Source organism: Drosophila sulfurigaster, chromosome 3 (assembly GCF_023558435.1).
Source record: "Drosophila sulfurigaster albostrigata strain 15112-1811.04 chromosome 3, ASM2355843v2, whole genome shotgun sequence".
Classification (NCBI taxonomy): domain Eukaryota; kingdom Metazoa; phylum Arthropoda; class Insecta; order Diptera; family Drosophilidae; genus Drosophila; species Drosophila sulfurigaster.
The window spans coordinates 52,396,546-52,424,526 of NC_084883.1; the positions used below are offsets into that span (position 1 = coordinate 52,396,546).

A 27,981-nucleotide genomic window follows, 5' to 3' on the forward strand; every position below is an offset into this window, starting at 1 on the left:
CAGGCAGCAGTAACATTAAAAATTTCTCGTTTATTTTCATATTCATATACATTTATAATCGTAATAATAATCATAATAATAATAATAATCATCGTAATACTCGTAAGTGTAATAATAATTGTAATAATAGACAAAGTTTATCACACACACATATGATATGGCTCGCAGGCAGGCGCACACACACACTTGCATACACACACACAGACACACACAGCAACACACACTCGCACACACATTCGCTTAGCAACACAGACAGAGGATACACAGACACATACACGTACAGCATTTGAGATTAAAATAGCGCGATTTATTTTCGTTTTTCATTCTTGTTGTATTATTTATGCCTGTATTTTGTGGTTTGCTTTTTGATTTTTGATTTTCGATATTTAATTTGATTTATTTTAGCTAGTTTTTAGGAAGAGTGCGCCTGCAAGCAGCTTGAGATGGGGCTTCAAAGCGTCTCCGTCAGTCCACCTTCGAGAGACACCTTATAAATTCGCTAAATGGCTGCTGGACATGACCAGGTTTGCTCTTGACGTCGACGTCGACGTCTGTTCTCTGCAGCAGCAGCTGAGGAAGCTAAACGCCAACAGCAGCAGCAGCGAGGCCAGAGCACAGCTGCTGCTGAGCATTAAGGTGCCAGCGGCATGTCCTTGCAGTGGCAATTGCTCGGACTCGAGACACAGCCGGAACTCGTCGTAGTCCAGGCGCGTGATGGCGCAATAATGATTGAGCATGCAGAGACCCTGACAGGCGGCATTCGACTGAAATCTCACGGCATTGGCACGTTGATATCTGTTAAAGAGTAGCAAAGGAAACATATGTATAAGTTAAATATGTTTGAACTAGGAACGGGAATTATTACACAAAGAAAACAAACAGTACAAATCGTTCTACAAAACTCTTAAATTGCACGATTGATTTTAACATTTTCTTATTCCTAAAGTATTTAGTTAAATACTTCTTCCATACTTTTTAAAATGAGAACAAATTTTCTAAATCAAGAATTATGTGTTTTACATTAAAACTCTTTCATTTGTTATTAATTCTGATTGAAATAGGTATGATTTCTGCTTTATTTAATTTAAATTTTCTTCACTAACTATGAAAAAGAAAATATGAATAAATTTTATTCGGCATATTTGGAAACTTCTGATCTTAAGTCTGGGGCTGACATTGATAGCTTTGTGAGAGAACAGAAGCGTATTATTATACAAGTGCCGGAGGCCCTGGGTTCAAGGCTTGGTTGGTTTCCGGAATAAAATACTTACAAAACTTAGAAGTAATATTAAAAAATAAAACTGGGTAACAATTACAAATAATCTGGATATCGTTCTCTAAATAATAAAGTGAAGTTTATAAAAAAGTGAATGAAGCACATAAATGAAGCACAATAATTCTTAATTGTTCTAAAAAAAGATTTGAGTCGATGGCCTTAGTAGCTAGCACTCCCTTCTTTTAGTTATTATATTATTTTTTCATAATAATTAGGCACGTAAATAAATAAATAATGTTTTTAAATGAATTCTAAAAAGCGCGGTAAATTATTTGAAATTTCTCAAATCAAGAGTTATAAAAAGTTCTTAATTGTAAATTTTCACATTTGAATCAAGCATTTTCAGTTTTTCAGTTGTAACACCACAAATTCTTGATTTTCAATTCAATAATGAAAGTTCATGACTTTTCTCTCAGTGTACCTTGTAAACCACGAGGCATCTTTGCCCGTGAAACGCTCGGCAAAGTTGTGCAGCGCTATGGCCGAGATGTCAGCCAGCCCATAATAGTGCGTCAGATTGTATTCCGGCTGCCAGAGAGGTTCGTGAGCTCGATTCGCTAGAGGCAAATCCAGCCAGTACTGCGTGTAGTCCAGCACTTGGCCGCTGCCCGTGTCGAATTTGTAGAGACGCAGCGCTGGATTGTTGGAGCCTCCAATGCCCTCCTTTCGAGGGACCACCGAAGGCGCTATCATCAGCCAGGAGATGGGCGTGCCTGCAAGCGAAACAGTTGCAGCAGTTCGGTAGAGAGAAGATTGCTTTTGCTTACCTTGCTCATCGTAGATGAGTCGAAAGGTGTCCGAGTGCAGGTGGCCAAAGAATTGTCCCTGTATCACCGAGGCGTACTTCCTCACCGTGTCCAAGTAGCGTTTGTTGTTGCGCTCCGTGAAGATCAGCTGACCACTGTGCTGAGGTCCCAGCTGACGCTCGTCCACGCCCGGCGGCATGTGGCCCACAATGTAGACCTGGCGGGCGAAAGGGAAAAGAGAGTGAGGAGAACAATTTGAAATTTAAGAAAATTGTATTGCAGAAAGGAAAGAAATGGAATGATAGAATTTGTGTATGGATGTAGCCATTTCGTTTTAGAAATTTAAAAAACTATCTTCTATATTATACTTAATTCTTTATTATCTTCAACATTATACTTCTAGACCTAGCTTTCGAAGCGAACAAGCCCAATTGTTTCGAATGAACTTTCAGCTTGTTACGCTGTTCTCTTTTTGTCTGTCCCAACTGCTGGTGAATTCATATAATTTAGATCTCTGTCTGCTCATCTCTCGGTAATCGTTTAAGTTCCTTATAACGACATCTTGTCGGCAGAGTTTGGGATGGTTGAAGAAATTCAATCTTCACAACCCTCTATCAAAATCACTAGTCCTTCAACTATTGAGGAATCGCCTCCAGCTTCTAATCTAGTTGTCTAAGACACGTTGGTCTACTGCTGTGATCTTTGAACAACCAATAAAAACATTTATTTTTGATAAATTCTAAAAGCATTTTTTATTTCAAAAATACTAATTCTATTCCGCTTTTAAAGATAGTTGAAGAGGGGAATTCAGGAAAACTCAAGACTCTATTTTACGATCGAATTTTATAGTCCACGTTTTGTATCCTTCAGGCCAACTAATACCTTTTAGGTTGTGCGTTGATAATCTGTCAGTAAATGAGTTCTCTAATATATTTTCATTTAGTGGAAGACACCAAAAATAACTTTGAATATATTAATCAGTATGCTTCCATTCTATGGAAGTCCTAAGAAGAATGCAATTACATCAAATTCCGCTAACAACTCGACTAGATTTGTATAGCAGAAATGTGGATCATTTACAACATATTCTAACATTAATTTTTAGCCATTCTGAATTCAACTTATATTTATTTTCATCTTCACAAAACTATAAAATTTTATATTATCACCAAAATATATTTTTCACAATTAATGTATTATTTATTATTCATTATTTTGATTTATAGCAGCATTTGTTATATTTGTTGGCATTTTAAAATGTCTATAAATTAGCTAAATAGCATTTGCTATGCCAAACAAAATGTGGAGCGCCAAAGCGTTCGTGCGTTAGATTTAGATTTGCTTTCCATTAAGCAACAAATATTTGCAAAATAATACCAAATGAAATGCAGACATTCTGACATTCCATTTAACTAATGTCATTTAAATATTTGAAATGTAGATAACATTTTATTTCAACTATTTTGCTGTTTATATATATTCATAGTTATTTTGGAATGCATATATTTATCATATATAGTTATATATTTTAATATATTCAAATAATTTATAGCAGTCAGCGCTTTAGAAAAAATGTTTGTGTTAATAAGATTTAATTGCTTTCTGTATACAGAGAGAAAAAAATCTAGATTGAGAAGTAGATAGTAAATCTTGATTGGAGATTTTGTCTTGGTTCAATTTTAAGATTTTTCGATACTAGAAACGAGATAATAATCTTAAATTTTAATATTGAGCAATAAAGATTTTTTTGTAGAATTTCGATCTTGATTTAAGAATTAATCTTCTCGTTTCAATTGAGATTTTTTTTGTTTGTGAAACAAGGTTATAAACACAATTGAGTAATATAGATTTTTTGTAGAATTTCGATATTGATTTAAGATTTAATCTTCTTAGTTCAATTTTAGATTTTTTTGCAGAATTTCGATTTTGATTTAACTCTAAACCTTCTTGGTATCAATTTTGACATCATACAATCTTGATTTACTTTATTCTTGATCTTAGCTCGTTTTTTCTTTCTGTGTACTCACCGTCTCCTGCTTCTGCTTCGCCTTGCTGAGCACCTCGTCCAGCCAGAGCCACTGTTGCTCAGCCAGCAGTTGATCCTGAGCAGACATGGTGCTGCTTGAGGCCTTGGGTTCGCCATAGTATTCGTTGGGCCACCGCAGACTGTGGGACATCCTTGGCTCTGGCTCGTGATCGAACCGCATAAAGTTGGTGTTGAGGGCGACGATGCGTAGGCGACTCTTTGTCTGCTCGATGGAGTAATATCCTCCCTGCTCGAAGGTGTTGAGTGCCTCGGTGGGCAGCCAATGGCGCCAAAGTTCGCCCATCTGCTTGTACTTCTGCTGGCTGTTGCTGCTGCTGCCATCCTCGTGGCCCAGCACAGGGAAGATGAACGGAGCCGAGAAGCTGCGTCCCAGCAGCTCGGTGATGTTGCGCAGAATTTCGTGTTGCTTCTGCTCGGACAATGGCTGAGCGGAGTGCGATAGAGCATCGCCTGTCCAGAGCACAAATTCTACGTTGTCACCCTGTTTGGCCTTCATGGTTTTGACCGCCGATTCCACCAGACTCCAAGGACTGTCGCAGTTGTAGTTGCCAAAGGGGCCCGGCGACTCCATGGACTGTGGAGCTGTTGAAGCGCCGGGACGCGACAGCTGCCAGCAGCTTCTGTAGACGTCGCCCTGCGTGGAGTACAAAGTGTCCAGATGCAGGTCGCTGATGTGCCAGAAGTAGCCTGCAAAAAGAGAGAGAGAGAGAGAATATGAATTTAAAGAGAAGCAGAAATCGATGAAGTGGAAGATTTTAGGTACTGAGGATTAGTGCTGGGCAATTCCGGGATGGGAAAGACCACGATCCGAGGAGCATTTGCATGCCGGCTGTGTTGTAAAAACCCTGACAAACATTTTGCGGCCATCGGATTGGTTGACTGACCTGAACTATGAACTATGTTTCTGCTCTTCGACTACCTGAGTGCGAAGTCAAGAGGTCACTGCGAGGTGTTGAGTTGATCGAAATGCGAGTTGCAAAATCAGTTGGCGTTGGCATGCGCTTTGAACAGTAGTTGAATATAAATATAAATTCGTGAGTCGTTAGAGTCGAGCGAGAGGATAAGTATAAGTCCGGTTAGTCTGTGCACAACGAGTTGTTCAGCTTAGACGGAGTACTTGCATGACGGCAAAATGAGCTTGCGATTTGGACTCTCCCTGCTGCTAATGTTCGGCATGTCGCAGCTGATGCAGCAGGTGGATGCCAGGAAACTTTGCGGCGATGCACTCAATAACGCCCTTGACGTGATTTGTTCTTCTGGATTCCCCCTTAGGATCCCACGCGACAGTAAGAAAGCACACTTTACATCTCTTAAACTCGAAACTCTTTTAAGTGACAATCCCTATTTCGTTCCTTGTAGCGGACAGACGACAAAGTCCCGAGCAGGCGCTGCTCCGCAAGTGGCGTCTCTTGGCTTTGCAACTGGAATTGGATCAACCGGATAACGATGAAAGGGATGATGAAGCTCTTGTCGCTGCCATAGACGAAGGCAGGGAACGGAAGCTGCATCGTCCAAGGCGCGAGGGACGCATTATCGACGATTGCTGCGAGAATGGATGCACCTACGATACTCTTCGGTTATACTGTGCCTAAGGAGCCCCACCTCCCACCTTCCACCACCACCTTTGAGATCTACCCGCTGCGAGAAGTCCCGACAAAAACAAAAGGAACACCAAAAGGAACTTGCGTTTTGCAAATTCATTTACATTTACTTACACTTAACGGAAAAAGCTCCCCCAAAAACATTTACATTTAATATTAATAATTCCCAATGTCTTATTGTAATATTTCATGGACGCAATAAAGTTACTCGATAACAATAGCAAAACAAAAGGTTTAACTTCGTTTGTCAAAAAAAAACAGAAAAGAAAAATCCCCTCAACAAGAGAAAATTCCTCTCCCCCCTTACCACATGGGGTTGGTTTCACGTCAATGCGAATGCTTTGCCCTTGCATTCTCGGAACAATAATGAAAATATTGAATTTTTAATTAGATGACGCTGTGTTTTTCAACCAAAACAACAAGTGGGGAGGCCAACAACGACTGTTGAATGTTCTAAAAAGTGGAGAATACTTGATGTTATATGTAGTCAAGTTCTTCTTCAAATATTACTGTATATATAAGAAGGATTTTCGAAAGAAAGATAAATATTTGAAGAAATTTAACTTCCCAAAACTACAAGTGGAGCGCAAACGAAAAAAATGTTTTAAAATCTGTATAATACTTGATGTTATAAGTAGTAATATTTTTTGAATTAAGTTTTAAAGAAAGTGAGATAAATAGTGGAAGATATTTTACTCCAAAAACGACTGACCGATGTTTTAGAAACACTCTAATTCATGAGATGAATAATTTCGAAGCAAAGAAAGATACATTTTTATAGATCTTTTATTTCCCATGACTACAAGTGGAAGTAACCGAAGAAAATGTTCTAAAATCTGCGTAATATTTGTTTTTATAAGTAGTAATAGTTGTTTAATTGATTTTAAAAGAATGTGAGATAAATATTGGAAGCTATTTTATGTAGTAATATTTAGTTGATTACTTTCGAAAGAAAATGAAATAAATATTGGAAGATATTTTACTCCAAAAACGATTGATCGATGTTTTAGAAACTTTATAATTCTTGAGATGATTAATGACGAATGAAAGTGAGAATAATATTTGAAAATATTATATAATAATTTCCCACAACTACAGGTCGAATTTAAAACAGATTCCAATATTCCATTAAAAAATGTATATTACGTGATTTTATATTTTGATTTAAAATTAATGATTACAAATTTGAAAGTCATTGAGACAATGCAGTATCCATTAAGGAAAAGAATGTTATAAGCCTTGAACTTCTAAGAATAAAAATAAAAATTAGTCATTATTTGAAGTCCCTGTTTTAATTTAGTCTTTTCGAAAGAAAAGAGAAACCGTATTCTCAGAAATATCTTGTCAAAATATCTGAGAATTTTATGGCCATAAAGTTTAACTTTCATTAATATTAAATTTCATGACAATGAATTATTTAAAAATAACAGAACTACTGCATAAATATTTTAAAACTGAAATTAGTAATTAGCTCTGCCAGTTTAAAAAGTAATTATACAACTCATTTATTGAATAATTCTGTCAATACAATTTATTTAGAGTTATGTGTTATACATTTCGTTTGAGTTAACCGTCGACAGAAAGTATGAAAATCTTGTTTCAACTGCTGCACATATTACTTGTATAATCCTGCTACACTTTGCATTCCTTTGGCATGATTTGGCCTTATTTCAAGCTGTGCCAATTCCATTAGACAAGTTCGCGAGCCGGCGGCAAGAGTGAAAGAGTGTAACACAGTGGCAAAGTAAACAACACAAAGCCAAGGCAAGGCTAGACACGGGGGCAAATAGGGCAAGGGAAGAGGCTGCGGAGGGGATGAGGTTGCTTTTGTTTTTCAACAATTGCGATCTACGCGTAATTCTGGTGTGAAAATGAAAAGCAAAATATAAACAAAGACGTGAGGCGCAGATAACGTCAGCTGATATGAGTAAAATGCCACCCACATCTACACATACACATACACACATGCCACAAACACACATGCCACGCTGTTGCCGCTGCTGTGTTGTTGGATGCTTAACTGACATTGCGCCTAACACTTGCTGACAGTGCTCGGTGGAGCCGTGAAGCTGCACGAGCTGATGATGGCCTGGCCATCATCATATAAAGAGCCGCAGCAGCCGAAGTGGAAGCACAGTTACGACTACGTTTTGGATTAAACAACACATGAAAATGCATTTTGAAAATACCAAATTCATCTTGCTGATCTGCAGCCTGACAATTGCGGTCTGTCAAGCCGACTCCATCGTCATCTGCGGCGATGGCTTAGCCGATATGCTGATGCGCATCTGTGAGAATGGCTACAACACCAGATTTAAGCGAACAGGTAAGAAGAAGACCTTTATTGATCCCATATATAAGCTAATCTACACTCTCTTTTCAGGCGCTATTCTGCCGGATTATAATGCTATCGATTCGGAGAATAACGCTAATGCTTTAGACAACTTTGGAGCCTACTCGAGCATCGATTATCAGAGACAACCGCTGCTCTATGCCATGCTGGGCGAGAGTGCTCGTCATCAGCTGCTTTCGACCCGACGACGTCGATTTAACATTGTCGAAGAGTGCTGCGATAAACCCTGCACAACTCAAGAGCTCAAGATGTACTGCCGTTAAACTGCCTCCCAAACAGTCAAAGACCAAAGTTCATATAGAATACTTTGCATTGGACTTAATTAAGCTAATGTTACTATTGTCACACAGCCAAATGTGCTAAGAGCTAATTACGAAAATAACTATTTTAAATAAATAAAATATCCTAACTATTTTTAGTGGTAGTATGAAAGAAGTAAGAATGATGCTTGCTACCGATTTCGAATAAAAGCAAAACAGTGCAGTGTTATTCTTTAAAATTACCAAATAAATAAACGTAAATATACTAAATTATACCAAGGGGTATATTTGGTATATAAAATATACAACAGAGTACGAAATGTACCACATTGTCCTTAGTAAGTACAAATCGTACGCAAAAGTATTTTCAGGAATCAGAAATACTGTAGTTGTTGTTGTATGTAGCAAAATTCAAGACTCTAGCTTTAAATTTAAGCTTTCTGCTCGATTTGACAATTTGCAGGGGCGAAAGTGGGGGTGACAAAAATTTAAAACAAACTTGATCTGTGTGCAAACATAAAAAATGCTGTCGGAAAGCTTTAAATATGGTCTCTTAGATCAAGGTGCTCATACGGACGGACAGACAGACAGACGGACAGACGGACTTGACTATTATATATACATTATAAGGTCGGAGCTGCGCCCTTCTGCCTGTGACATATTTTATTCCCCTCTCATAGAGTCACAAATTTATAATACGCTTCTATACAAATTGAAGAAATGTTAATGAACTAAATTACTGTTGTAGTATAAAACTATATTAAAACACATACAAATTTCATTTCATTTAAGTAATCATGTGATGTGTGATCTGCGTCCAGCTGTACAAGTGCTGACAAGAAAGATTGATAGTTCTAGCTCTAGACAAGTAGATGACATTTCATCGATCTTTCTTTTATATAAATATGCTGACAATTACTAAAAATATCATAAGCCAATTCACACAATTTGGTTCAAGAACATTTCATATAGCTAGCAACGACAAAAAGATAAATTAGCACTAAAATTTCATAATTTGAAATTTCGGTTATTGACTTAATTTCGCGAAAACTGAGTTGGGTGGTTCAGATATTGTGCTTCTTGTTTGTTAAGCTCATACTCTGGGAGCACTAAAGCAAAATAGTTTTATATTTATAACATTTTTTATTCGAAGTTAAATTCGCTTTTGCACCTAATCATCAGGTTTGTCTGATTAACGGAAATAACAGACTGACAGATAAAATCATTTAGCTATTGCATATTCATTGGAATAAGATTTATGAATATAATCCAATACGATGTTACTTAGAATTTGATTTGAATTTATTTGGACTTAGGTCTTAGGTCTAGACTAGACTCCAATACGATGAAGTTTTTATGCGTATTGGATTACACTTGGGATTAGTCTAATGATGAGAGTCCAACACGATGTTGCTAACTAAGCCACTGAGGAATAGGAAACGTTGCGACTCGAAGAATATTTTAGCAATGCCTTAATTCTGATGAAAAATAAAAGAAAAGCAACTAAGAAAGCTACTTGTCGAGTGTGCTCGACTGTGCGATACTTGCCACTCATTTTTATTTAAAACAAAACTATGCAGAATTATCTTCAAAATATTTCAAAAATATACCAAAGGCTATATTTGATATATGATGATGTATTTTAGTACTCAATAGTATATTTTAAATGTAGTAATACATAAAAATAATAAAATATACCAAAGGCTATATTTGGTAGACTGATATAGTACTATAATCAAAATATTCCATATAGTACTAAAACATTTCAACCCTCTGGATAGCTGGTATAAACAGAAAGGTAAGCAATTGTAGTCGTCAGCTAATATGCGTCAATAAGCCAATATCACGTTGGCGTGCTGCATCGTGTTGCTGGATACTGAAACTGATGTCAATGGATGCATAACTGACATTGCGTCTAACGCCGGTTGACAGAGCTCAGAGGAGCCGTGAAGCTGCCTGATGCATTGACTCTTGATATAAAGAGCTGACGCAGCTGTAATAGAAGCACAGTTGTGGTTCGTCTGCCACTACCAAAAGCATCTGTTGGATGAAGAGTACAACAAAATGCATTTCGAGAATTCCAAATACTTTTTACTACTGGGATTTGGCCTCGTCATTACTTTCTGTGGGGTTGAATCCGTTCACGTTTGTGGTGACGGTTTAAGCGACATGATGGCGAGAATTTGCACAAATGGCTTTAACTACAGATTGAAGAGATCCGGTAAGTATAATAACTATGTGCTGATCACATCACTCAACTGAACTATTTGTTGAAGATACTAGAAACAACAACAATGCCTTGATAGACTTGGAAAAACAGCCGTTGCTTTATGCTATATTAGGCGAGAGTGCTCGGAATCAACTTTTATTCACCCGACGACGTCGATTTAGCATTGTTGACGAGTGCTGCGTTGACTCCTGTCCAACATCGCAGCTCAGGGAGTACTGTCTTTAATTGATGAACGAAGTACAAAAAGGACTCGATTAACTATTTGACATTTGCAATGAATTATAACCGAATTTATAAGTATTGTATTTGATTATACCCAACTTCGTGAATGTTATTAACGGCCAATTGCAAAATATGCTAAAAATGAAAATACAAATTATGTTATGAATTAAAATTTTAAATAAATTAAAATGCAAATACTAATTTTAAATATTTTTTAAGTTTTTCTAGATTAAGAAGGGTTTATTTTTGGTTGAAATTTCTTTATATCAAAAAGTAGAGATTGACTGTTCTGTGTGACTAAACTGTATTCTGAAGTGTGTTCAATTGGCTAGTCGAAACAAAAAGAAAACAAATAAATAAATAAATAATATGCAAAGTTTCTTAACAATTCTCTTTTCTTCTTATATGTCTGACTATTTGTCTGTGCGTATTAACACCCATATCTCAGAGGCTTTAACATATATACATAGATATAATTGTCTACAGCACTTGTTATTTTTCCGCGCTGATCAAGTTTGCTTTGAAATTTTTGCCACACCTACCATACTTCCGCCCCCGAAAATTCGGAAAATGTAATCAGAAGCGTAAGTTTGAAACAAGACTCAAGATTTTTGGTACTAATAGCAATAACTACAGTATTTATGATTACTGAAAATTTGGTTGCAATCACATACAAATTATAGTTATGGTCAAGAACTGCAATCGGGACTTTTGGGTGTCAATATGGTATCTGTTTAGCCTTTATGGTGGTGTATTTTGTACTATATATGTATATTTTTTAGTATATCAATATACCAAATATATCATTCGGTATATTTTAGTGTTTTTGCGGTATGCTAATTAAGAATATTTTAAAAATAATACGATAATGTTTTGCTTTTCGGTAGCGGGTATCTCACAGTCGGGCACACTTAACTGTCTATTGGGTTCGATAATAATAGTGAAACAACGGCTAGATACTAAAGAAAAAGTGTGAAATTAGTTTTACTTTCAACAATTACCATAATGACAATTTAGGTGTACAACTGAGAATAAAGAGGAAAGAGTCGTTAGCTAATATGAGTATGCTCACATCGCGATGGCTGCGATGCTGAATACTGCAAAGGTTATCAGAGGATTCTAAACTGACATTGCGTCTAACATTAGCCGGCAGAACTGAGAGGAGTTGCAGATGTAGTGAGACCTCAGTTGTGGTTTGACTGCCATGCCCACATCAGTAGTTGGTCTTCTATTCAAAAACATGTGAATATGCAGGAAGAGAAGTCGAAGTATATTTTGCTGCAGCCTCGCAGCTTCGTTGCTTTATGCAGAATCCATTTATGTTTGCGGTTACGCTTTGAATAAAATGTTTACGCGGAGCTCAGTGAATTCTGCTTTTAATTATTAAGCATATTGAAAGTAAACGGACAAGCACAGTAAAAAGAAACCTGGCGACTTCTTCATTTTTTATTTACAACGTAACTTTCCTTAGTGGACAACACCATTAAAGAAATCTCTTCTTCAGACGGACACTTTTGCTTAACACTCCTTTTCCTTTTCATATAAATTGAAGTTCTTTTAGAGCTAAACAAAAATGGAGCCTATTCATGGAATGAAACCACATTCAACTAAGAATATTAGTCCTACATATGTAGTTGCATCTCTACTTAACTACCTCAATATTTAACTGCATAAAAATACGTTTATAATGCATCGAAATGATATATTATTATAAATGTTAGTATAGTTGCGCATTTATAACAACTGCATAAATTTGTTTGTACACTTGCGTGTTTTCTTACAAAATAGGTAGTACACAAAAATTCTTCTAACACGAACTTCAGTAGCTCTGTGCTATGTAGATCCTTGTTCCGCTTAACTTATTTTCCTTCACACTTGATGTGCTAGAAACGCAACCCGTGTAAAGCGAGGGTCAATGTACATGAGTTAAGTGAGCAATATGTTATTTTTGACTTCAAAAGTAGGCCACATTTTACCGCGAATGTATTGTTGATCAATAAACTAAGAAAATTCTAATAACTTTTAGAAATAACAAAAACAATAATGAAAAAAAATAAAAATTGGTAAAATATTGAATTTATGTAAATTGTTTCTTCAGTCAAAGTAGTTAAATTCATTATTAGTTGTGTCATATTTATTATAAGTAAAGCAACGCAACTAAATTTGAATTTTCTACCAAGTGTGCCATGAACGCTAGATGGCGCCAAAAACACATTGTTCGAAATCCAATTGGAGTTTGACTAAACAAAATAGAATAGAAATTAATTTTATGGTTTGCAGTAACTAAAAGTAATAACTGAAAAGTTTTATCAAATAAGAAATCAATGTGGTAGTTAATTTATGCAGTTCAATTTTATTTCAAGCGTTTCTAATAGTATAAATACAGTGCTAAATGCATGTTGCATAGTGCAACAAGGCTACGTTTCAGGTCCTCAAGGTTCAATCTGTTGCAAAGTGTACTTTGATCGCGGTGCTGGGGGTTCGAATGGAGATATCAGAGAATGGTAAACTGGATCTAGGCGGCGCAATAAGCTAGCAACTCGGAGGTGCGACAAGCCCGGGCACAGCATTCATCGACGATGTCGCCACGAGTGCGTCGTCGTGTGGCAGTCAGCGAGCTGAGAGCGTTCTCTGGCCGGAAGATGCTGTGCATGCGTCCATTGCTGATCATGGGATATGCGAGGAGCTCAGCCGAGTTGGGTGACTCCTTCTGCTCGATGTACTGAATGGGATCGAGGGGATCAAAGTCGACAAGAGCTAAACCAGAGACCACAGACTGTTGTAGTAAAGAATATTTTCGTGGACTGCTTTCGAGTACTTACGATTGCCACTGCGTTTGCGTTCAATCATGCGATTGTAGCCCTTCTTGCCTGTGCCCTCGCAGAGGCGGGCGAGCATATCGCTCAGTTGGGTGCTGCACATACGTATGTCGATGGACTCAACGGTGGCCAGAGCGCAGAGGGCCAAAAGGAAGGCCAACGAGAAGTAAATTGTCTTGCACATTGTACTTTGTGTGTTGTGTGTGAATTGGGTTAAGAGTGCGATGATGGTGCGATGGAACTGATGCTGCAACATTGCCAGCCGCACGCTTATATACTACTCTCGATTACCAAACTGTGTGTGCGGTGTGTCACTTTGTGTTAGAGGTGATGGCGACAAGTTGAGTGCATTTTGGAGTAGCGTAAGCGAAGCGAAGTCCTTGCTAAATTCGTTCAATGTCAGCGCCGCTCACTTTTCGTTGACTTATGCAAATTTTTCGGTGCCCCACCACATTGTTGTCCTCGATTATGCGTGCCTGCCGGGTATAGACAGCGAGTGGGAGGGACAGCAGTGGATGGGCGATGGACGGGGGCGTGAATGTAGGCGGTCGACTTGGTATGCGTCTTTGTCAGCCAATTAAACAATTTGGGTGTAAAAGGACAATGTTAGGTTCGGGCGTGTGTTCGAGCTAAGCCCTAGCCTGCATTTATGAATACCAAATGAGTTGTTTCAGCGCTAATACCCTGCACCCAACAAGACCCAAAAGGCAGCGAACACAAGTCGCAGACTTAATTAACAACTCAGCAAGAAATAAAAGTGTAGCATACTTTTAGGCGCTGCCATATAAAGGCGCCTCGCTTTAGCTTATTGTGTGTGTAGAGGATATGTGCGAGTCGTGCAGCGTTTTGGTGCAGTGTTGGTGTGGCATGCTTGGCTTGACTTGGCTTGGCTTGTCTTTACTTACCGATGCGGGCGTTGGCAACATCTGGCATCCAAAGGAGCGCAAGGAGCGCGGTTAACAACCAGCTAAAGCTGAAGTTAGTCATTTAGCTGCTGCTTCTGTTGTTGTTGCTGTTGTTGCTGCTCTTGTTGCACGGCAGCAACAGGAGGATGGAGAACCCGCTGCCTTTGTAGCAGCTCAAGGGCTATGAACGAGGTGGAACTTTTTGTACTACCCCTTAGTAACTTTTGCTTTAACGTTTGGCTTTGGCTTTTGTTGTTGCGAGAAAAGTTTTTGCACAGTTTTACTTTTATTCATTAGCTAAATTTTGTGCTGCATAAATAAGTGATTACGATTATGATTACTTTTACGAGTGCGCATACGAATATGAATATGAATACAAATACGAATACGATTTGGAATATGAATACGAGCGAGTCTCTCTCTTAGCATTGAGTGTATAGTATGAGTGTAGAGGCGATTGTGATTATTCTTTCTGACGGCAATAGGCTCTCAGTTCATAGTAGGAGCAGGCCTTCAAGCAGCACTCCTCATGGATGCCAGTATTCTGACGCCGCAGGCGACGCGACTTGATCAGCACTTCGGTGCCATAGAGATTGGACAGCATGGAGCTCAGCTGGTAGCCGGGATGATGACTCGTCTCCGTCAGCGTGTTGGCATCGGCGGCGGCGCGTCGCTTGCCCAGCGTATTGTAGCCGGTGTCATAGCAGACCGCATCGAGTGCAATGTTCAGCGCATGGCCGCACAGCTTGTGCATGCCCTGGAGATAGGCGAGTGCCCGATTGTCCCGGATGTCGCTGGCTTTGCTGGCGCTGCTGCAACAGAAGCGACACCAGCCCAGCAGCAGCAGTGGCAGCAACAGCTGCTGCAACATCAATTGCCGCCGTTGTTGGCCACCGTGGCGTGTTGCATAAAAGGAGCTGCTAATGCTCTTGATGTTGGTGCTGTTGCATCGACTGCTGTTGCTGTTGTTCGACATTTTGCGGGAGTCCTGTGAGTGCGTTTGCCTGATTGCCAAAGGCAACTCCTGCTTTATATACCATTGCAACGAGCGAACGAACGGTTCAATGCACTTTTTGGCTGCATGCTTATTTGGCAAGAGTTAGAGTTGGCCAAAACTGCTATCGACTCCTGCCCCTGCTAAAGTTGAGGCATACCGAAAACAGCCGCAACTCATACTCGCAAGTTGAGTTAACGCTAAAAGGCTCTGACTGGATGTCGATAGGCATTAAAATTGAAGCTTGTAACAAGCTGCCACACTCATTAGCATGTGTGGCAAGGTGAAAAGTATGCTTCACTTAGCTGCTCGCTGGCGCCAGTGTGGCAAAAGGCAAAGAGTGAGAGAGAGGGCAATACTCTAGTCTAAAGATAAACGCTTCGATGACGCGTAATCGATGTAATCGATGCAACAGTTGGTCGCCGACGTTGCCGCAATCAGTCGCAGAGAATCTCAAGCAGCAGCAAAGTTGTAAAAAAGTTTACTTTATATTTTTCTCTAACGGAATTCAGTGAAATTGTCGCGCATATAACAAAAATGGTTATCGATATTAAAATGTGCCGCTTTGATAATGTTCCGTGGGGTTTCCGGCTTGTCGGTGGAGCCGACTACGATTATCCGTTGACTGTGGTTAAGGTTAGGCACGATCCTCAAAATAATAATCATCAATAAAGCACACACCTCTATGGCACACACACCTGATCGGTGATGTGACCACAACAAAGGCAACCGCCGCATTATTGTTTATGCTCGTGTGTTGCATCAACTTTTCGCTTTGCGCATTGTTTGGCTAATTAATTGCAAATATTTTATTGTCCGAACCAATTATGTAATGCTGTGTGTTGTGAGTGTAAATATGCGTACGTGTGTGTGTGAGTGGATTTGTTTGTTTGCAGTCAGTTATTTGTGTGGATTATTTGCGAATTTTGTTAATTAAAGTAAACTCGGCGTTGCCAAAATGCTGAAATACTAAAATTGGCCGCCTCTCGCTTTTTGTTTGTCCAACTCGTCAACAGAGCTCGCGGCGCCGGCCCCAAATGCATTTTTGTGCTAATGAGCCGCATAATGCGACTGCTATAAATTTATTCAAATTTTAATTGTTGTGACTCTTCCGTCGTCCTCTCTCTCTCTCCTTTCCCCTGCCCTTCTTCGCGTTGCAAAAAAAATGGGTGCAAGTGGCAGCCAACTGGCAAATGTGTTGAGAGCAACAGCAATAAATTAAGTATTGGCCAAAATAGAAACAAAATTCAACTTTTAATTGGCAAACTGTGCACCACACACTCACACACACACACACTCTTTCTCTCACACACATACCCCACATACCCATTACATACACGGATACAAGTTTTTGCGAGGGCTGCAACGCAAATTGCGCAAAGTGCCGGAAATTATGTGCAGCCCAACTTTTAATGCTGGCTAATTTTTGCAAATTATTATAATTTCATATTTAAGCTGCCAGTAAATAGAATTGCTGAATAATATGGATTTGGTGATTGCTGTTGAAAGCCGATTAGTAAAAGTGTAGTAAATGAAAATCGGGGCTAATAAATTCGTATTGAAATATTCACAATATAAATAATGAAATATAATATAATATCAATATAATTTCATATCAAAATATTCTTAGTTTTGATATTGATATATTCATAAACTAATAAATGAAATTTGTGAACAAATATGCTGTTGAAAATTTAAGTTGTTCCCACATTTCATAATTTAGTTTATATATATTTTTATATCTGATTTAAGTATTTTATATTTGGCTACAAAGTGAAATTATTTTCCCACATTCTGAAAAATGTTCACAAATGTCACTATTTATTTTATGAACATTTCAATATATTATATAAACTGAATATACTTTTGATACAAAATTTTTATTCTTATTTACTACACTTTAAGCAATCACAATTCACACATCCTACGTACCCAATATTTAAAGTAATTCATATAAATATGCTTGAATTCTATTAATAAATTTTCCAAGGCATATTTCATTTTGACTATGAGAAGTCAAAAGATTTCATCTACAATATATGCTTTCATTGCATTCTTCCCATTCCATTTCATAAATCGTTAAAATTTTAATTCGAATTAAGAAATCAAATCATTTTTCTATGGCCCATTAATATGCAATAAATCTCTCAACAAAATTGCGAAATTTGAAAAATTTCAAGAGCTTTGAGTTGTATAATAAATCATATGAAAATTATTATTTTTCTATTTTTTACTCATAAATTTCAAAGCAAATGAATTTGGTGTTAAAAAATACACAAATTCAAATATGAAGTGGAAAGCGATGAATTTTCATTCCTCAAATTATTGAAATTAAATTGAACTAAACTAAACATTTTAAATGCTTATTTATAGAAATTTAGCATATTTAATTGGAATTTGTGTGCAACAAAATTGAATGGAATCTATAGAGTTTGAGTTGATATTTAACGAATTGATTAAATGGGACAAAATAACTTGACAAACTTTCAAATTGTAAACAATGCTCATTAAGCAGGGAACAAACTCAATTAAATTCCTCCTTCCGAGTGATTGTCAAATATTTTGAAAATGATAATTCGAATGAAAAGCGAGGCTATAAATAAATGCAAAAGTTTGCACTTGCATATTTTTGGAAGACTTAAAGTGATGAAAAATGTACAACGTAATTGAGGAAGAAGTGATAAAGTTGAAAGTTTGAAGAGAAAAGAAATGCTTAATTATTTCGAATAGCTGCTCGAAGCATCCTTTTTGCTCGACTTAATTCACATAATTATGAACTGAGTGAGTGTTGTGTTGAAAGTTAAAGAAGTTGGAGTTGGAGTTAAAGAGAGAGAGTGCTGAATTAACTGAGGCATAAACGGAATACAACTTTGCCATTAAATTGATTTGGCCAAAAGTTTTATTATTATTTTTGTGTATACGCGGGACTTGGCATAATTTATGAAGCAGCCCTCAGGCAGCAGCCGCGTGCCACATTCAGTGGCATTGTCTTGGCTGCCTTCCGCTTCTGCTTCCTCTCTCTTTCTCTCTCTCTCTCTCTCTGTTCTTTCTTACTCTCCCGTTTGTCACTTTGTATTACAGTTTAGCCTTACACCCAATTCGCGGCTCGTCTTATTTTGTGTTTTTTGTTGACATTTTGCGCGCATTTTATTTATATGCACTTTGCACGCGACCAAGACAATTGATTTCGTATCTGCCGCACATTGTGTATCTTTTTTTGTGGCAGCCACTTTGTAGCAGCAACGTGCTTTCCTCTTTATATACCCGCTACCCGGAGATATGAGGGGTATTATAAGTTTGTGCCTACAGCAGAATGATAATATACTATAAAGTATAGATAGTCTTGATCAGAGTCAAAATGCGAGTTAAATGCGTCTGCTTGTGTGCCTGCCTGTCTGTCTGTCCGTATGAACACCTTGATCTCAAAGACTATAAGAGATAGAGCTCTAACCGTTCAAATTAAAATTATAGAAGTTATCTTGGAAAAACTTTTGTATATCAAAAACGTTTGGTACAGATTGACAATCTGGTATATTTGGTACTAAGAATTAAGTGCTTTACTTTAGCATTTTTTTGGTATATACTTTTGGTATGTTTTTAGAATCATACGGTAATATTTTGCTTTTAGTAAATAGTACTTCATACTCTATGGTATATTTTGATTTACATATATAACAAATATAGCCTTCGCAGTATTTTCGGTATATAAATTTGGTATATCTTTAGAATAATACCGAGATGTTTTCAATTTAGTGAATGGAAAATTGCGTACTCTTTGGTATGCCAAATGAAATCTTCGGTAGACTTTACTATTTTTGGTATATTTGTTCGGTATATCTTTAGAATAATACTGCACTGTTATAATTTTAGTGTATAGTATATTTTGCACTCAACGGTATATTTTTTATCAGAATACCAGATATAGTTTTCGGTATATTTCAGTATTTTTGGTATATTTTTAGAATAATACCGAAATATTTTGCATTTAGTGAATGGTATATTTTTTACTCTTTGGTATATTTTTTATCAGAATACCAAATATAGTTTTCGGTATATTTCAGTATTTTTGGTATTCATTTGGTATATTTTTAGAATAATACCGAAATGTTTTGCATTTAGTGAACGGTATATTTTTATCAATATACCAAATGAAGCCTTTGGTAGATTTTACTATGTTTAGTATATTGGTTCGGTATATCTTTAGAATAACACCACACTGTTTTGCTTTTAGGGAATGATATATTTTGTTCTCAATTGTATATTTTTATCAGTATACCCAATATAGTTTCCGATTTAGTTCAGTATATATATAATATACCGACAAATATTCATTTGGTATATTTTTAGAATAATACGGCACTGTTTTGCTTTTATTCAAAATGGGTAGCGGGTATCTCACAGTCAAGCACACTTGACTACAGCTTTCATACTTGTTGTTTCTTTTGCTAACAGGTAACTGAGGGAAGCATTGCCGAGGAGGCGGGACTGTGTGTGGAGGATATCATTGTGCGCATCAATGATACGGCTGCCACGCCCCTCACGCACGATGAGGCACATCGCCTCATTCTGGGCAGCGGCAGCGTCTTCTACTTTGGCGTCTATCGGTAAGTTAATGCCAAATTAGACTCAACAAACAGTTGACACGCTTTTCCATGCAGCGAACACGAGGAGGAGTTGCTAGCCGACGGTCCCCTGAGATTCCCAGTGAGCGCGAGTTCATTGACCAAGTCACCGTCGCCGGGTCGTTCCGAAATGTCGCTGTCGCTGGCATCGCTGCCATCGCTAACGGAAGCCACAAAAGCGCTCATGCCGGAAGAGGAACAGCAGCAGTTCGAGACGGCGACGGAGCTGGAAGTGGATGCGGAATGTCGCCGAGCCATGACGGAAATGCATGCGGTTGAAGGCGAAGGGCAACCGGAGCAGCAAGAGGAGCAAGAGCAGCAAGAGGAGCGGCAATCGGAGCTGCAGCCAGTCGAAGTGGACAACCTTTATTTGCCCGATTTGCCCGATCGTCCGTGCTCGGTGCTGTCGGAGCAGTCGGAAATTAAGCTGGTGGAGGAGGAAATTGCCGCCGTGCTGTCCGGCGAATCGGAGGTGCTGAAGGAGCACAATGTGCTGGGGTATGTTGCCACCATGATGATGATGATGATGATGTTGCATGCCGCATGCTGCATGCCGCTGCGTTGACTTTCCGCACTCACTTGCTCACACTTTCGCACTACAACACAGCGTTAATTTCTATAGAATCTTCCCCAAGCCGGGCGTCTGCATGACCAGCGATGTGCTGCGCTCCCTCAACGAGGAAGTGACCAAAACGAAGCAGGAGAAGGAGAAGGAGAATCGCAAGTGGTCAACGTTCCTGCAGCGACCCGATCGACCGGTGCCCAAGAGCCGTCAACAGCTGGAGGCGGAGCGAAGAGCAGCGAATGCCTATAAGGTGAAGATTGTGAAGTCAGCGCCGCGCGACAAATCTCCCATGGTGAGTAGTGTGTGGCATGAAAAAAGAGACACTGAACAGGCATCAACTTAAGCGCGTGACAGCCGGAAGCGAAGCCGGAGGTGAAGACTGAGACTGAGGCGGAGGCGGAGACAGTGGCAAAGGAAACGTCCCCAGAGGCAGCTGAGCTCAAGGCTGAAGAGCAGCCAGAGGAACAGAAGGAGAAGGAGGAAGAGGAGGAGCCGCTGCCCACGGATAGTGAAGTGCCGAATTTGGAACAATTACCAGAGAATGACAATGGCGGCGAGGTTGCCAATGCAGAGGCGGATGGCGAGCAGTTGGAGAAAGCGGATGCTTCCAAGGAAGAGCCACAGCAAGTGAGGGAAGCAGTAGAGGAAGAGGCAGCAACTGAAGTGGAGGTGAAAGAGACAACGCCACCGAAAACCGATGAGGAACTTGCCCTGGAGAAGCAACTGTCCGATGTGCAAAAACAGCTAGCAGCACTCTCATCGCTGCCCTCGACCATACAGTCGACCCTCGATGCGGTGACCAAGCAGCTAGCCGAGCTGCTGCCCACATTTAAGCTGCAGCAACAGCAGCAGCAGCAGCTGCCACAAATCGATGAAGGGGAGCAACAGGCGGAGGCAGAGGAGGAGGTGGAGAAGGAGCAGAAGCAACCTGACCAACTGGCCGCAGGCGAGAATGAAGGTGCAGGCTGGCAAAATTATGGCCGAGGTTACAGTAATTAAATTTTTCTAATGGCGCACTTTGCATACTCCCATTTCCCACACACACATACACACTGACACACACAGATAGCAGGAACGTGGCAGCACCATGTGAAAATAATGAGGATAAATGCGACGCCAATGACCTGGAAGTGGCAGAATTTTCCCACTCAAATGGCGACAATCGTGAACTGGACGAGCAGCTCAGCGAGCAGCAGACCCTCAAGAAGCAAAAGGTAAGTGCCCCCCGAAAATGTGGCAGCAACCAAACATACAAAAAACAGGAAGCGTTCTGTGTATATGTAACTGGCAAAGAGACCCTCAGGATATAACAACTCAAGCTTCCCCGTCGAGCTTCTGCTCCTTATAGACACTATAATATGACTGTCGCATTCCGTCTGTCCGTCTGTCTGTCCGTCCGTCTGTCTGTCTCTCGTTTTTGTCTTTTGCGGCAAGTCTTCTTTAGTTACCTGGCAAATTAAAATTGCTGCCTCGGGTAATAAAATCTGTTTACTGCAATTAACTACAACTTTTACACACACGCTCGCACTCACATTTCGACTCAACTCAACTCAACTCAGCTCAGCACAACTGAAGGCGGCTCACACATCAGTTGTTAATTTTGTAAATTTGAACAGTGCCTGGCGATAAGTTTTCGCACACAACCCGTTTACACATCAACTTCAATTACGACTATTGCCTTCGGTTTGACTTGTTCTGTTTCCCCTTCTAATTAGATTGCTTGTCATTCATTAATTGTACTCTTACTCTTCCCCTGAGGATATTACAACTTCGATGCAAAGTATGTGCCAAGCAGTCGAAGTTGAAGTCGAAGTCGAAGTCAAAGTTAATTTGCATTTTTAAATTCGACTAAAGAAAAAAAAATATTTGAAAAGAATAAAATTAGAATGAAATTCAAAAGTAATACAATTAAAATATTATTTAAATTCCCAAAGGCAAAACTAAATATTTTTAAAAATAGTTCTCTCAAATGTGGTAACAACTTTTGTTTTATCTTTGAGCCAAGGAATATTTATAGCCGTAATAAGTTTAAGCTTCGATGAGAAATAAAATAAATTGCATATATTATAAAATATATTCTTAAAAGTGCATTCGATCAAAATAGTTCGAAGAGAAAGAAGAATTTGTTAAAGAATCTCTTAGATGCTTTCACCACAACTTGATTATCTATGAGTTAAATAATATTTACAGCTTTAGCTTAAGCTTTAATGGGCAATATAATATATCAAATTGGAATATTCGAAATTGCAAGCGAGTGATACTTTATTAAGTTTTAGAGAATTTCGATTAAAGTATCTTGTGGATGCTTTTGCTTAGTTCATGTGATTTCGATTTTGGCGAAATTAAATTTGAATAACTGAGACTTGTCAAAGTTATCTTAACAAAGCTCAATATTAAAATTTGAAAAATCAATTTTAGGCTGAAGTCAAGTATAATATAATATTAATTGGAAATAGTTCTTCAAAGCAGACGACCAACTATTCGTTTATGTATGAGATACATGATTTGTATAGCTATACAAAGCATACGGCTTGATGAGGAATATTATAATTAGTATTTTACTAAAACAACAAATACAATTTCTTATTGAAATGAGAAGAAGCAAAGCAACTAAGATCTTCAGGCTGATAAGGAATATAATATCATATATAATATTTCAAGATTTTATAGAAGTTTCTTTTGACTGCATTTCTTATAATAAAATGAAATTTAATTATGGAAAATTGTGAATGTGTTTTAAGCACAATAAATATAAGTATAGTTAAAGTCAAGAAAAACATTATTTCTAATTAATTCTTCAAAATTGTCCAGCTTTTGATTTATCTATGCGATTCAGAATTCTAATAGCCACAAAATGAGTTAAATGAGGAATATAATTTATAGAATTTCAATAAGCTCTGAAATTTTTACTAAGTCCACTTAAATAAATCTTTGTTTGAAATTTATCAAAGTTAAAAAAAAGCATTTCATTTGTTTCAAGGACAACGAATATTAATAGTTTAAAATGAATATTGGAATTGAGAAAAGCAAAGTCAATAAAAATATTAATTTTAAAGAGTTGTCTAAATATTTGGTTTTAACATCAACTATTAAAGCTAAATACTCTTTATAGCTACAATTAGCTTTCAATTTAATGAGGAATGTATTTGAAATTTAAAATTTAATAAAAAATAAAATATATACAACTGCAATATATAAAATTTCAATTGATTGAAACACATACAAAGAGAATTTTTATGAAAGTTTCACTTAAAAGCTTTCCAAACTCTAATAAAGCACTTTTTAAATGCTCACAAACTGAAATTAAATTGTGTGTGAATGTAAACCAAAACCGCAATAAATCTATATATACGAATATGCTTTTAGGGGAAATGTCTAAGAATAAATAATATGTTTTGTGTTTCCTATTTTTGGTGAATTTAAAATAAATTCGCAGTGGAAAAAAATAATCTTAAGCTTCGGCTCGTCGAAGATAAAAAGTCTGTTTTGTGTCAGAGCAAATTCCAAGACAGTGCTTTCAAGAATTATGCTTACGCTTGGCTGCACAGTCGATCAGCACAGTCGAGCATAGAATTGACTTTGCCCAGCGGCGATGTCTTTGTATCTTTCTCTGCCTCTGTCTCTGAATCTGAATCTGAGTCTAACTCTATCTGCATCTCTATCTCAATTCGTGTACTTGTCTCCGTCTCCGTCTCTGTCTCCGTCGCTGTCTCCGTCTCTGTCGCTGTTGTTGTTGTTGTTGTCGCTGTGGCTGTCGTTCGTCTCTGTTTGTGGTGGCCTCTTTTTTTTTGGACACTTGCCCCCCAGTTTGTTGCCACAAATCAAATTAACTAAAATGCCATTTGGTTTTTGTCTTTTTTCATTCACCTCGCTGTCTCTCTCTCTCACTCTCACACTCACAGTCTCCCTCTTTCTTTCTCTCTCTTCTCGTCTACTTGCAGCATAATGTGCGCTTCCAGGAATAGTTTAGCATAGTTTACTAGACGCAAAAAAAAAGAGCTCTGCTCTGTGAAAAGCTTAAAGCAAGCTCACAAAACTTTGATAAATTGCTGTGCAAACTCTGTCAGTTTGTTTAAATACCTATTTAAAACATTTAAAAATTACACCAATTTTAAATCTAATTCGCAAACTTCAATAAACGAATCTCAGTTCAGAGAGTTCGAGTTGAGTTCCTTTTGGGGGGTGTGTCCGCAAATAAGGCAGAAACCGAAAGACAATTAATAGGCCAAAAAAAACAACTCGAAGCCAGTGCAGCATTTGCTTTCTCTCTTTAATACTCTGCTGACTTGTCTCTCCCTCTCTGTCTATCTCTTCTCTCTGCTGTGTTGCTGCTGTTGCTGGACCGAATGTGATGACATGCCAGAAACACAATGTCATTGAGGAGCTTGAGGAGCATTTGGTGCGCAAAAACAATCCGAAACGTTCGAAGCGTGCCTTTGGTCCCCTGACGCCATCATCGGAGCGTCCTCTGGTGCTGCCCGGTGGCAGACGCTGGTACCGACCCAAGGATGCCTACAATGATGAATTCATTGCCGAGACGCTCAGTGCCCAGGCGGAGCTTATAACTGGCAGCACGCTGGGGTGGGTAGCAAACAAACAAACATCCAGAAACACACCAAAAACACCAAAAACACAAACGACAAATCTACAATTGTTGAATGTTGTTTGACTAGCCTCTTGTCTCTTCCCTCTCTCATCTTCCTCTCACTTGCCTCCAAGCACACTCAATTGCAATTGACATGGCTAAAGCCGTATTGTCAGGCGTATGTGTGTGTGTGTGTGTGCGGGGCATGTGTGGCATATTGCCATGTACTTGCCTCATATTGCCATGGTCACAGTCACAGTCACAGTCGCAGTCACATCTCATCCTCTCTTCATAAAACTCATTCTCATTTTCTCATTTTCCATGGCACGCCTGCAACAACAACAACCACTTCGACAACAACAACAACAACAACTCCGACAACAACGACAAATTTTGTCAACTTCGTCAACAACACCCGGGATACAACGACATGCCATAATTTTGCGCATTAACAGCTGCCCCTATGAGAGTCCGTTGCTGGGCTACGATGCCAGGTATTATTACAGTCACAGTCTCAGCCAAAAAGCATTCTACAACGTTCACCCGCACAAAGATTGCACTTTCATTAACATTATCATATTGAACGACCTCTCGCTGTCACCCTTTCACTTCCCTCTCTCTCTCTTTCTTTCTGCCTTGGCATGCACTTGATTTTGACTTTTGCTAGATTTTTTTTTCCTTTTTGTCGGTTTGGGGTTGCATGATTGCATTCCTTTTGATTTTTGTGTTTCATTCGTAGATTGCGTTTTGGAATCGTTTATTCAATGGCGAGCACATCACACGACAGCGTTTCAGGTAAAGTACAAACTGCACTTCGATTGCGATTGCGAAGCGACTTCGACTTCGATTGCGATTGCGAATCCGTTTTCGATTTCCTATTTGCAATTGCAATTGCTAATAAGACTAACAACGTTTCTGTTTCTCGGGGGTTACGGCTCCGCCCTTCTCTTGTACTTAACCACTTTTTGAAATTTTTGGTTTGCAATTTTCGATTTGTTTGCGGTTGTTGCCGCAGGGAGCAGCAGAGCCTCAGTGTGGCAAGGTGAGTTTTGCTTCCCCCCTGCTCTCTTTCTACTGTTGCATGTTCAACGTGACCAAATGCAAAGACTCTCCACTCCCCCCGAACTATTCCCGTTCACTATTTAGTTTAGTGTGCTTGGCTTTTCGCAGGGTCAACTTCATGAAGTACCAGAAGCCGGAGCGTAAAATCGACCTCAATCGCAGCGAGGTGTACAAAGTGGTGCATCATCTGGATAGGGCGCCGTTGCATGGCATCGAGGTGCGTGCCCCGCTTGTGGCAGCCGAATCGGATATACGCCAAGCGTTGGAGTCATAGAAGCAATTCCCCAACCAACAATTTGTCCCCCAGTTTTACAAAAGAGAAATATAGCTATCGTATATCGTATATATATATAACTTGTATATATAGTTTGTTGTCTGCTTGTCAAAGGTCAACATCATTAAAGTTGCTGTTGCTTGGTTTGGCCTAATGTGCTGTTGCATTACATAATTTGTCTGTGTGTGCGCCAGTGTGTGTGTGTGTGCAACATGGCGTATGTGTAATATGCCAAGTGTCAGACATGCGGTGGCTGCGAATTCGTGCATGTCTCCGCCGCAGGGCGCTCTTGCAATTTTCTTCTTTTCTGCATAAACACGCGGCTTGCTCTATACTATGGGTGTGTGTGTGTGTGTGAGGGTGTGTGTGCTGTTGTGTTGTGGTATGTGGAAGGAAAAGCAGTCGACAACGCTCTTTGGAATTTGCATATGTTAAAGCAAATGAATTGGCTTGTAAACGAAATGAAACCAAATTGCAAAATGACAGCCAACAGCACAATAAACTCGTATTTAGTTATGGCTTACACACACACCCGCACACACACATACACACACTCAAATGCTGTACTGAGACTCGTCGTTGTGCACAGATCAAAATCGGATTGTGAATGGCTGTCACGTTAATGCCGGGTCGCAGGGTTCGCTGGCTTTGGGTGCTCACATTTCACTTGCCCTCGGTCACAAGCCAACAACAACAATACCGAATTGCGGAATACGGACTACGGAATACGGATGACACACTACGGATACGGCCACGGATACGAATACGGAGAAAGATCTCTACGGCAGCGACGCGAGGGGTTGCAAGGTTGCGGATGCGAAATTATTAGCCATTTTCATCCAAGTTAAAAGTCGTCATAAAAACGCGCCAACTTCGCCAGTTGCCAGTTGCTTGCTGCCAATTGCCAGCTGCCTGTTTGCTTGCGGCTTTTTATTCTGGCTTTTCTTGTATCAATTTTGTCTCGTAGTTTCGCACTCGCGTGTTTCGCTTTTCACACGCGTTTAACGCTTTTCCCACTCAGCTCAGCTGAAGCGACCGACGTTGATGGCGACTCGTCCTGAACTGTCACTGTCACAATATGTTGGCATGTTGACTTCCCATTATCACTGCCGTTTGCCGTTTGCCCATTGCCCACACACACACAAACACACACACTCACCATGTTGCCATAGTCTTCGTCCTCGTTTGAGTGAAGTTGAATATTGTATTTTATGGTGAGCATCATCGTCGTATCTTGGGACAAGCTTTCTGATTCGCTTTGGCAACTTCCTGTTAAAGCTTTCGCTTCGCGTGGAGCGAGCTTGAGCCAAAAATTCAACACTCAACACATGAGCTTCGACGGTGCCACCTGATAAGGAAGTGTACGAGCTGCCGCAGTCTTGCAACAGTTGCGATGGAGGCAAGGTCGTGGCAAGGAATA

General features: G+C 39.1%; 7 protein-coding genes across 16 annotated transcripts; 4 read left to right on the forward strand and 3 right to left on the reverse strand.

Annotated features, from left to right (window-relative positions):
- Positions 1 to 10: 10 nt before the first annotated feature.
- Positions 11 to 27,981, reverse strand: LOC133842211 (acid sphingomyelinase-like phosphodiesterase 3b). Its single transcript, XM_062275231.1, has 6 exons — positions 27,222 to 27,981; positions 14,460 to 14,768; positions 4,050 to 4,756; positions 2,044 to 2,239; positions 1,698 to 1,989; positions 11 to 795 (listed from the first exon to the last, which is right to left on the reverse strand). The coding sequence occupies exons 2-6, from the start codon at positions 14,539 to 14,541 to the stop codon at positions 489 to 491; spliced, it is 1,584 nt and encodes a 527-aa protein (XP_062131215.1). The 5' UTR covers positions 14,542 to 14,768; positions 27,222 to 27,981; the 3' UTR covers positions 11 to 488.
- LOC133846041 (probable insulin-like peptide 4) lies at positions 5,071 to 5,861 on the forward strand. Its single transcript, XM_062280749.1, has 2 exons — positions 5,071 to 5,355; positions 5,429 to 5,861. The coding sequence occupies exons 1-2, from the start codon at positions 5,202 to 5,204 to the stop codon at positions 5,659 to 5,661; spliced, it is 387 nt and encodes a 128-aa protein (XP_062136733.1). The 5' UTR covers positions 5,071 to 5,201; the 3' UTR covers positions 5,662 to 5,861.
- Positions 7,725 to 8,556, forward strand: LOC133842806 (bombyxin A-2 homolog). Its single transcript, XM_062276058.1, has 2 exons — positions 7,725 to 7,996; positions 8,054 to 8,556. The coding sequence occupies exons 1-2, from the start codon at positions 7,837 to 7,839 to the stop codon at positions 8,284 to 8,286; spliced, it is 393 nt and encodes a 130-aa protein (XP_062132042.1). The 5' UTR covers positions 7,725 to 7,836; the 3' UTR covers positions 8,287 to 8,556.
- LOC133844433 (probable insulin-like peptide 5) lies at positions 10,277 to 10,922 on the forward strand. The gene is made up of 2 exons (XM_062278416.1): positions 10,277 to 10,504; positions 10,560 to 10,922. The coding sequence occupies exons 1-2, from the start codon at positions 10,348 to 10,350 to the stop codon at positions 10,736 to 10,738; spliced, it is 336 nt and encodes a 111-aa protein (XP_062134400.1). The 5' UTR covers positions 10,277 to 10,347; the 3' UTR covers positions 10,739 to 10,922.
- Positions 13,070 to 13,816, reverse strand: LOC133842213 (probable insulin-like peptide 3). Its single transcript, XM_062275233.1, has 2 exons — positions 13,558 to 13,816; positions 13,070 to 13,492 (listed from the first exon to the last, which is right to left on the reverse strand). Exons 1-2 carry the CDS (start codon positions 13,808 to 13,810, stop codon positions 13,251 to 13,253), a joined length of 495 nt encoding a protein of 164 aa, XP_062131217.1. The 5' UTR covers positions 13,811 to 13,816; the 3' UTR covers positions 13,070 to 13,250.
- Positions 14,766 to 15,472, reverse strand: LOC133842212 (probable insulin-like peptide 1). Its single transcript, XM_062275232.1, has one exon. It carries the CDS (start codon positions 15,433 to 15,435, stop codon positions 14,923 to 14,925), a length of 513 nt encoding a protein of 170 aa, XP_062131216.1. The 5' UTR covers positions 15,436 to 15,472; the 3' UTR covers positions 14,766 to 14,922.
- On the forward strand, positions 15,869 to 27,280 carry LOC133842210 (FK506-binding protein 5). Of its 10 annotated transcripts, XM_062275223.1 has the most exons (10): positions 15,869 to 16,089; positions 19,906 to 20,057; positions 20,112 to 20,573; positions 20,683 to 20,932; positions 20,995 to 21,598; positions 21,706 to 21,854; positions 25,004 to 25,221; positions 25,965 to 26,020; positions 26,241 to 26,267; positions 26,396 to 26,641. In XM_062275223.1, the coding sequence occupies exons 1-10, from the start codon at positions 15,991 to 15,993 to the stop codon at positions 26,407 to 26,409; spliced, it is 2,031 nt and encodes a 676-aa protein (XP_062131207.1). In that variant the 5' UTR covers positions 15,869 to 15,990; the 3' UTR covers positions 26,410 to 26,641. The 10 variants fall into 10 exon arrangements, with proteins under 10 accessions (XP_062131207.1, XP_062131204.1, XP_062131210.1 ...); XM_062275220.1 differs by lacking the exons at positions 25,965 to 26,020; positions 26,241 to 26,267 and adding an exon at positions 25,681 to 25,719; XM_062275226.1 differs by lacking the exon at positions 25,004 to 25,221.

Bases quoted from the DNA above. Each gene is read 5' to 3' on its own strand.
- LOC133846041 (XM_062280749.1), top strand. From the start codon at position 5,202: ATGAGCTTGCGATTTGGACTCTCCCTGCTGCTAATGTTCGGCATGTCG. The intron at 5,356-5,428 runs GTAAGAAAGCAC...CGTTCCTTGTAG, and splicing joins CCTTAGGATCCCACGCGACA to CGGACAGACGACAAAGTCCC.
- LOC133842806 (XM_062276058.1), top strand. From the start codon at position 7,837: ATGAAAATGCATTTTGAAAATACCAAATTCATCTTGCTGATCTGCAGC. The intron at 7,997-8,053 runs GTAAGAAGAAGA...CTCTCTTTTCAG, and splicing joins CACCAGATTTAAGCGAACAG to GCGCTATTCTGCCGGATTAT.
- LOC133844433 (XM_062278416.1), top strand. From the start codon at position 10,348: ATGCATTTCGAGAATTCCAAATACTTTTTACTACTGGGATTTGGCCTC. The intron at 10,505-10,559 runs GTAAGTATAATA...TATTTGTTGAAG, and splicing joins CTACAGATTGAAGAGATCCG to ATACTAGAAACAACAACAAT.
- LOC133842213 (XM_062275233.1), bottom strand. From the start codon at position 13,810: ATGTTGCAGCATCAGTTCCATCGCACCATCATCGCACTCTTAACCCAA. The intron at 13,493-13,557 runs GTAAGTACTCGA...TCTCTGGTTTAG, and splicing joins ACGCAAACGCAGTGGCAATC to CTCTTGTCGACTTTGATCCC.
- LOC133842211 (XM_062275231.1), bottom strand. From the start codon at position 14,541: ATGACTAACTTCAGCTTTAGCTGGTTGTTAACCGCGCTCCTTGCGCTC. The intron at 2,240-4,049 runs GTGAGTACACAG...TTCGCCCGCCAG, and splicing joins CGAAGCAGAAGCAGGAGACG to GTCTACATTGTGGGCCACAT. The intron at 1,990-2,043 runs GTAAGCAAAAGC...TTTCGCTTGCAG, and splicing joins ACTCATCTACGATGAGCAAG to GCACGCCCATCTCCTGGCTG.
- LOC133842212 (XM_062275232.1), bottom strand. From the start codon at position 15,435: ATGTCGAACAACAGCAACAGCAGTCGATGCAACAGCACCAACATCAAG.
- LOC133842210 (XM_062275220.1), top strand. From the start codon at position 15,991: ATGGTTATCGATATTAAAATGTGCCGCTTTGATAATGTTCCGTGGGGT. The intron at 16,090-19,905 runs GTTAGGCACGAT...TTTTGCTAACAG, and splicing joins ATCCGTTGACTGTGGTTAAG to GTAACTGAGGGAAGCATTGC. The intron at 20,933-20,994 runs GTGAGTAGTGTG...AGCGCGTGACAG, and splicing joins CGCGCGACAAATCTCCCATG to CCGGAAGCGAAGCCGGAGGT.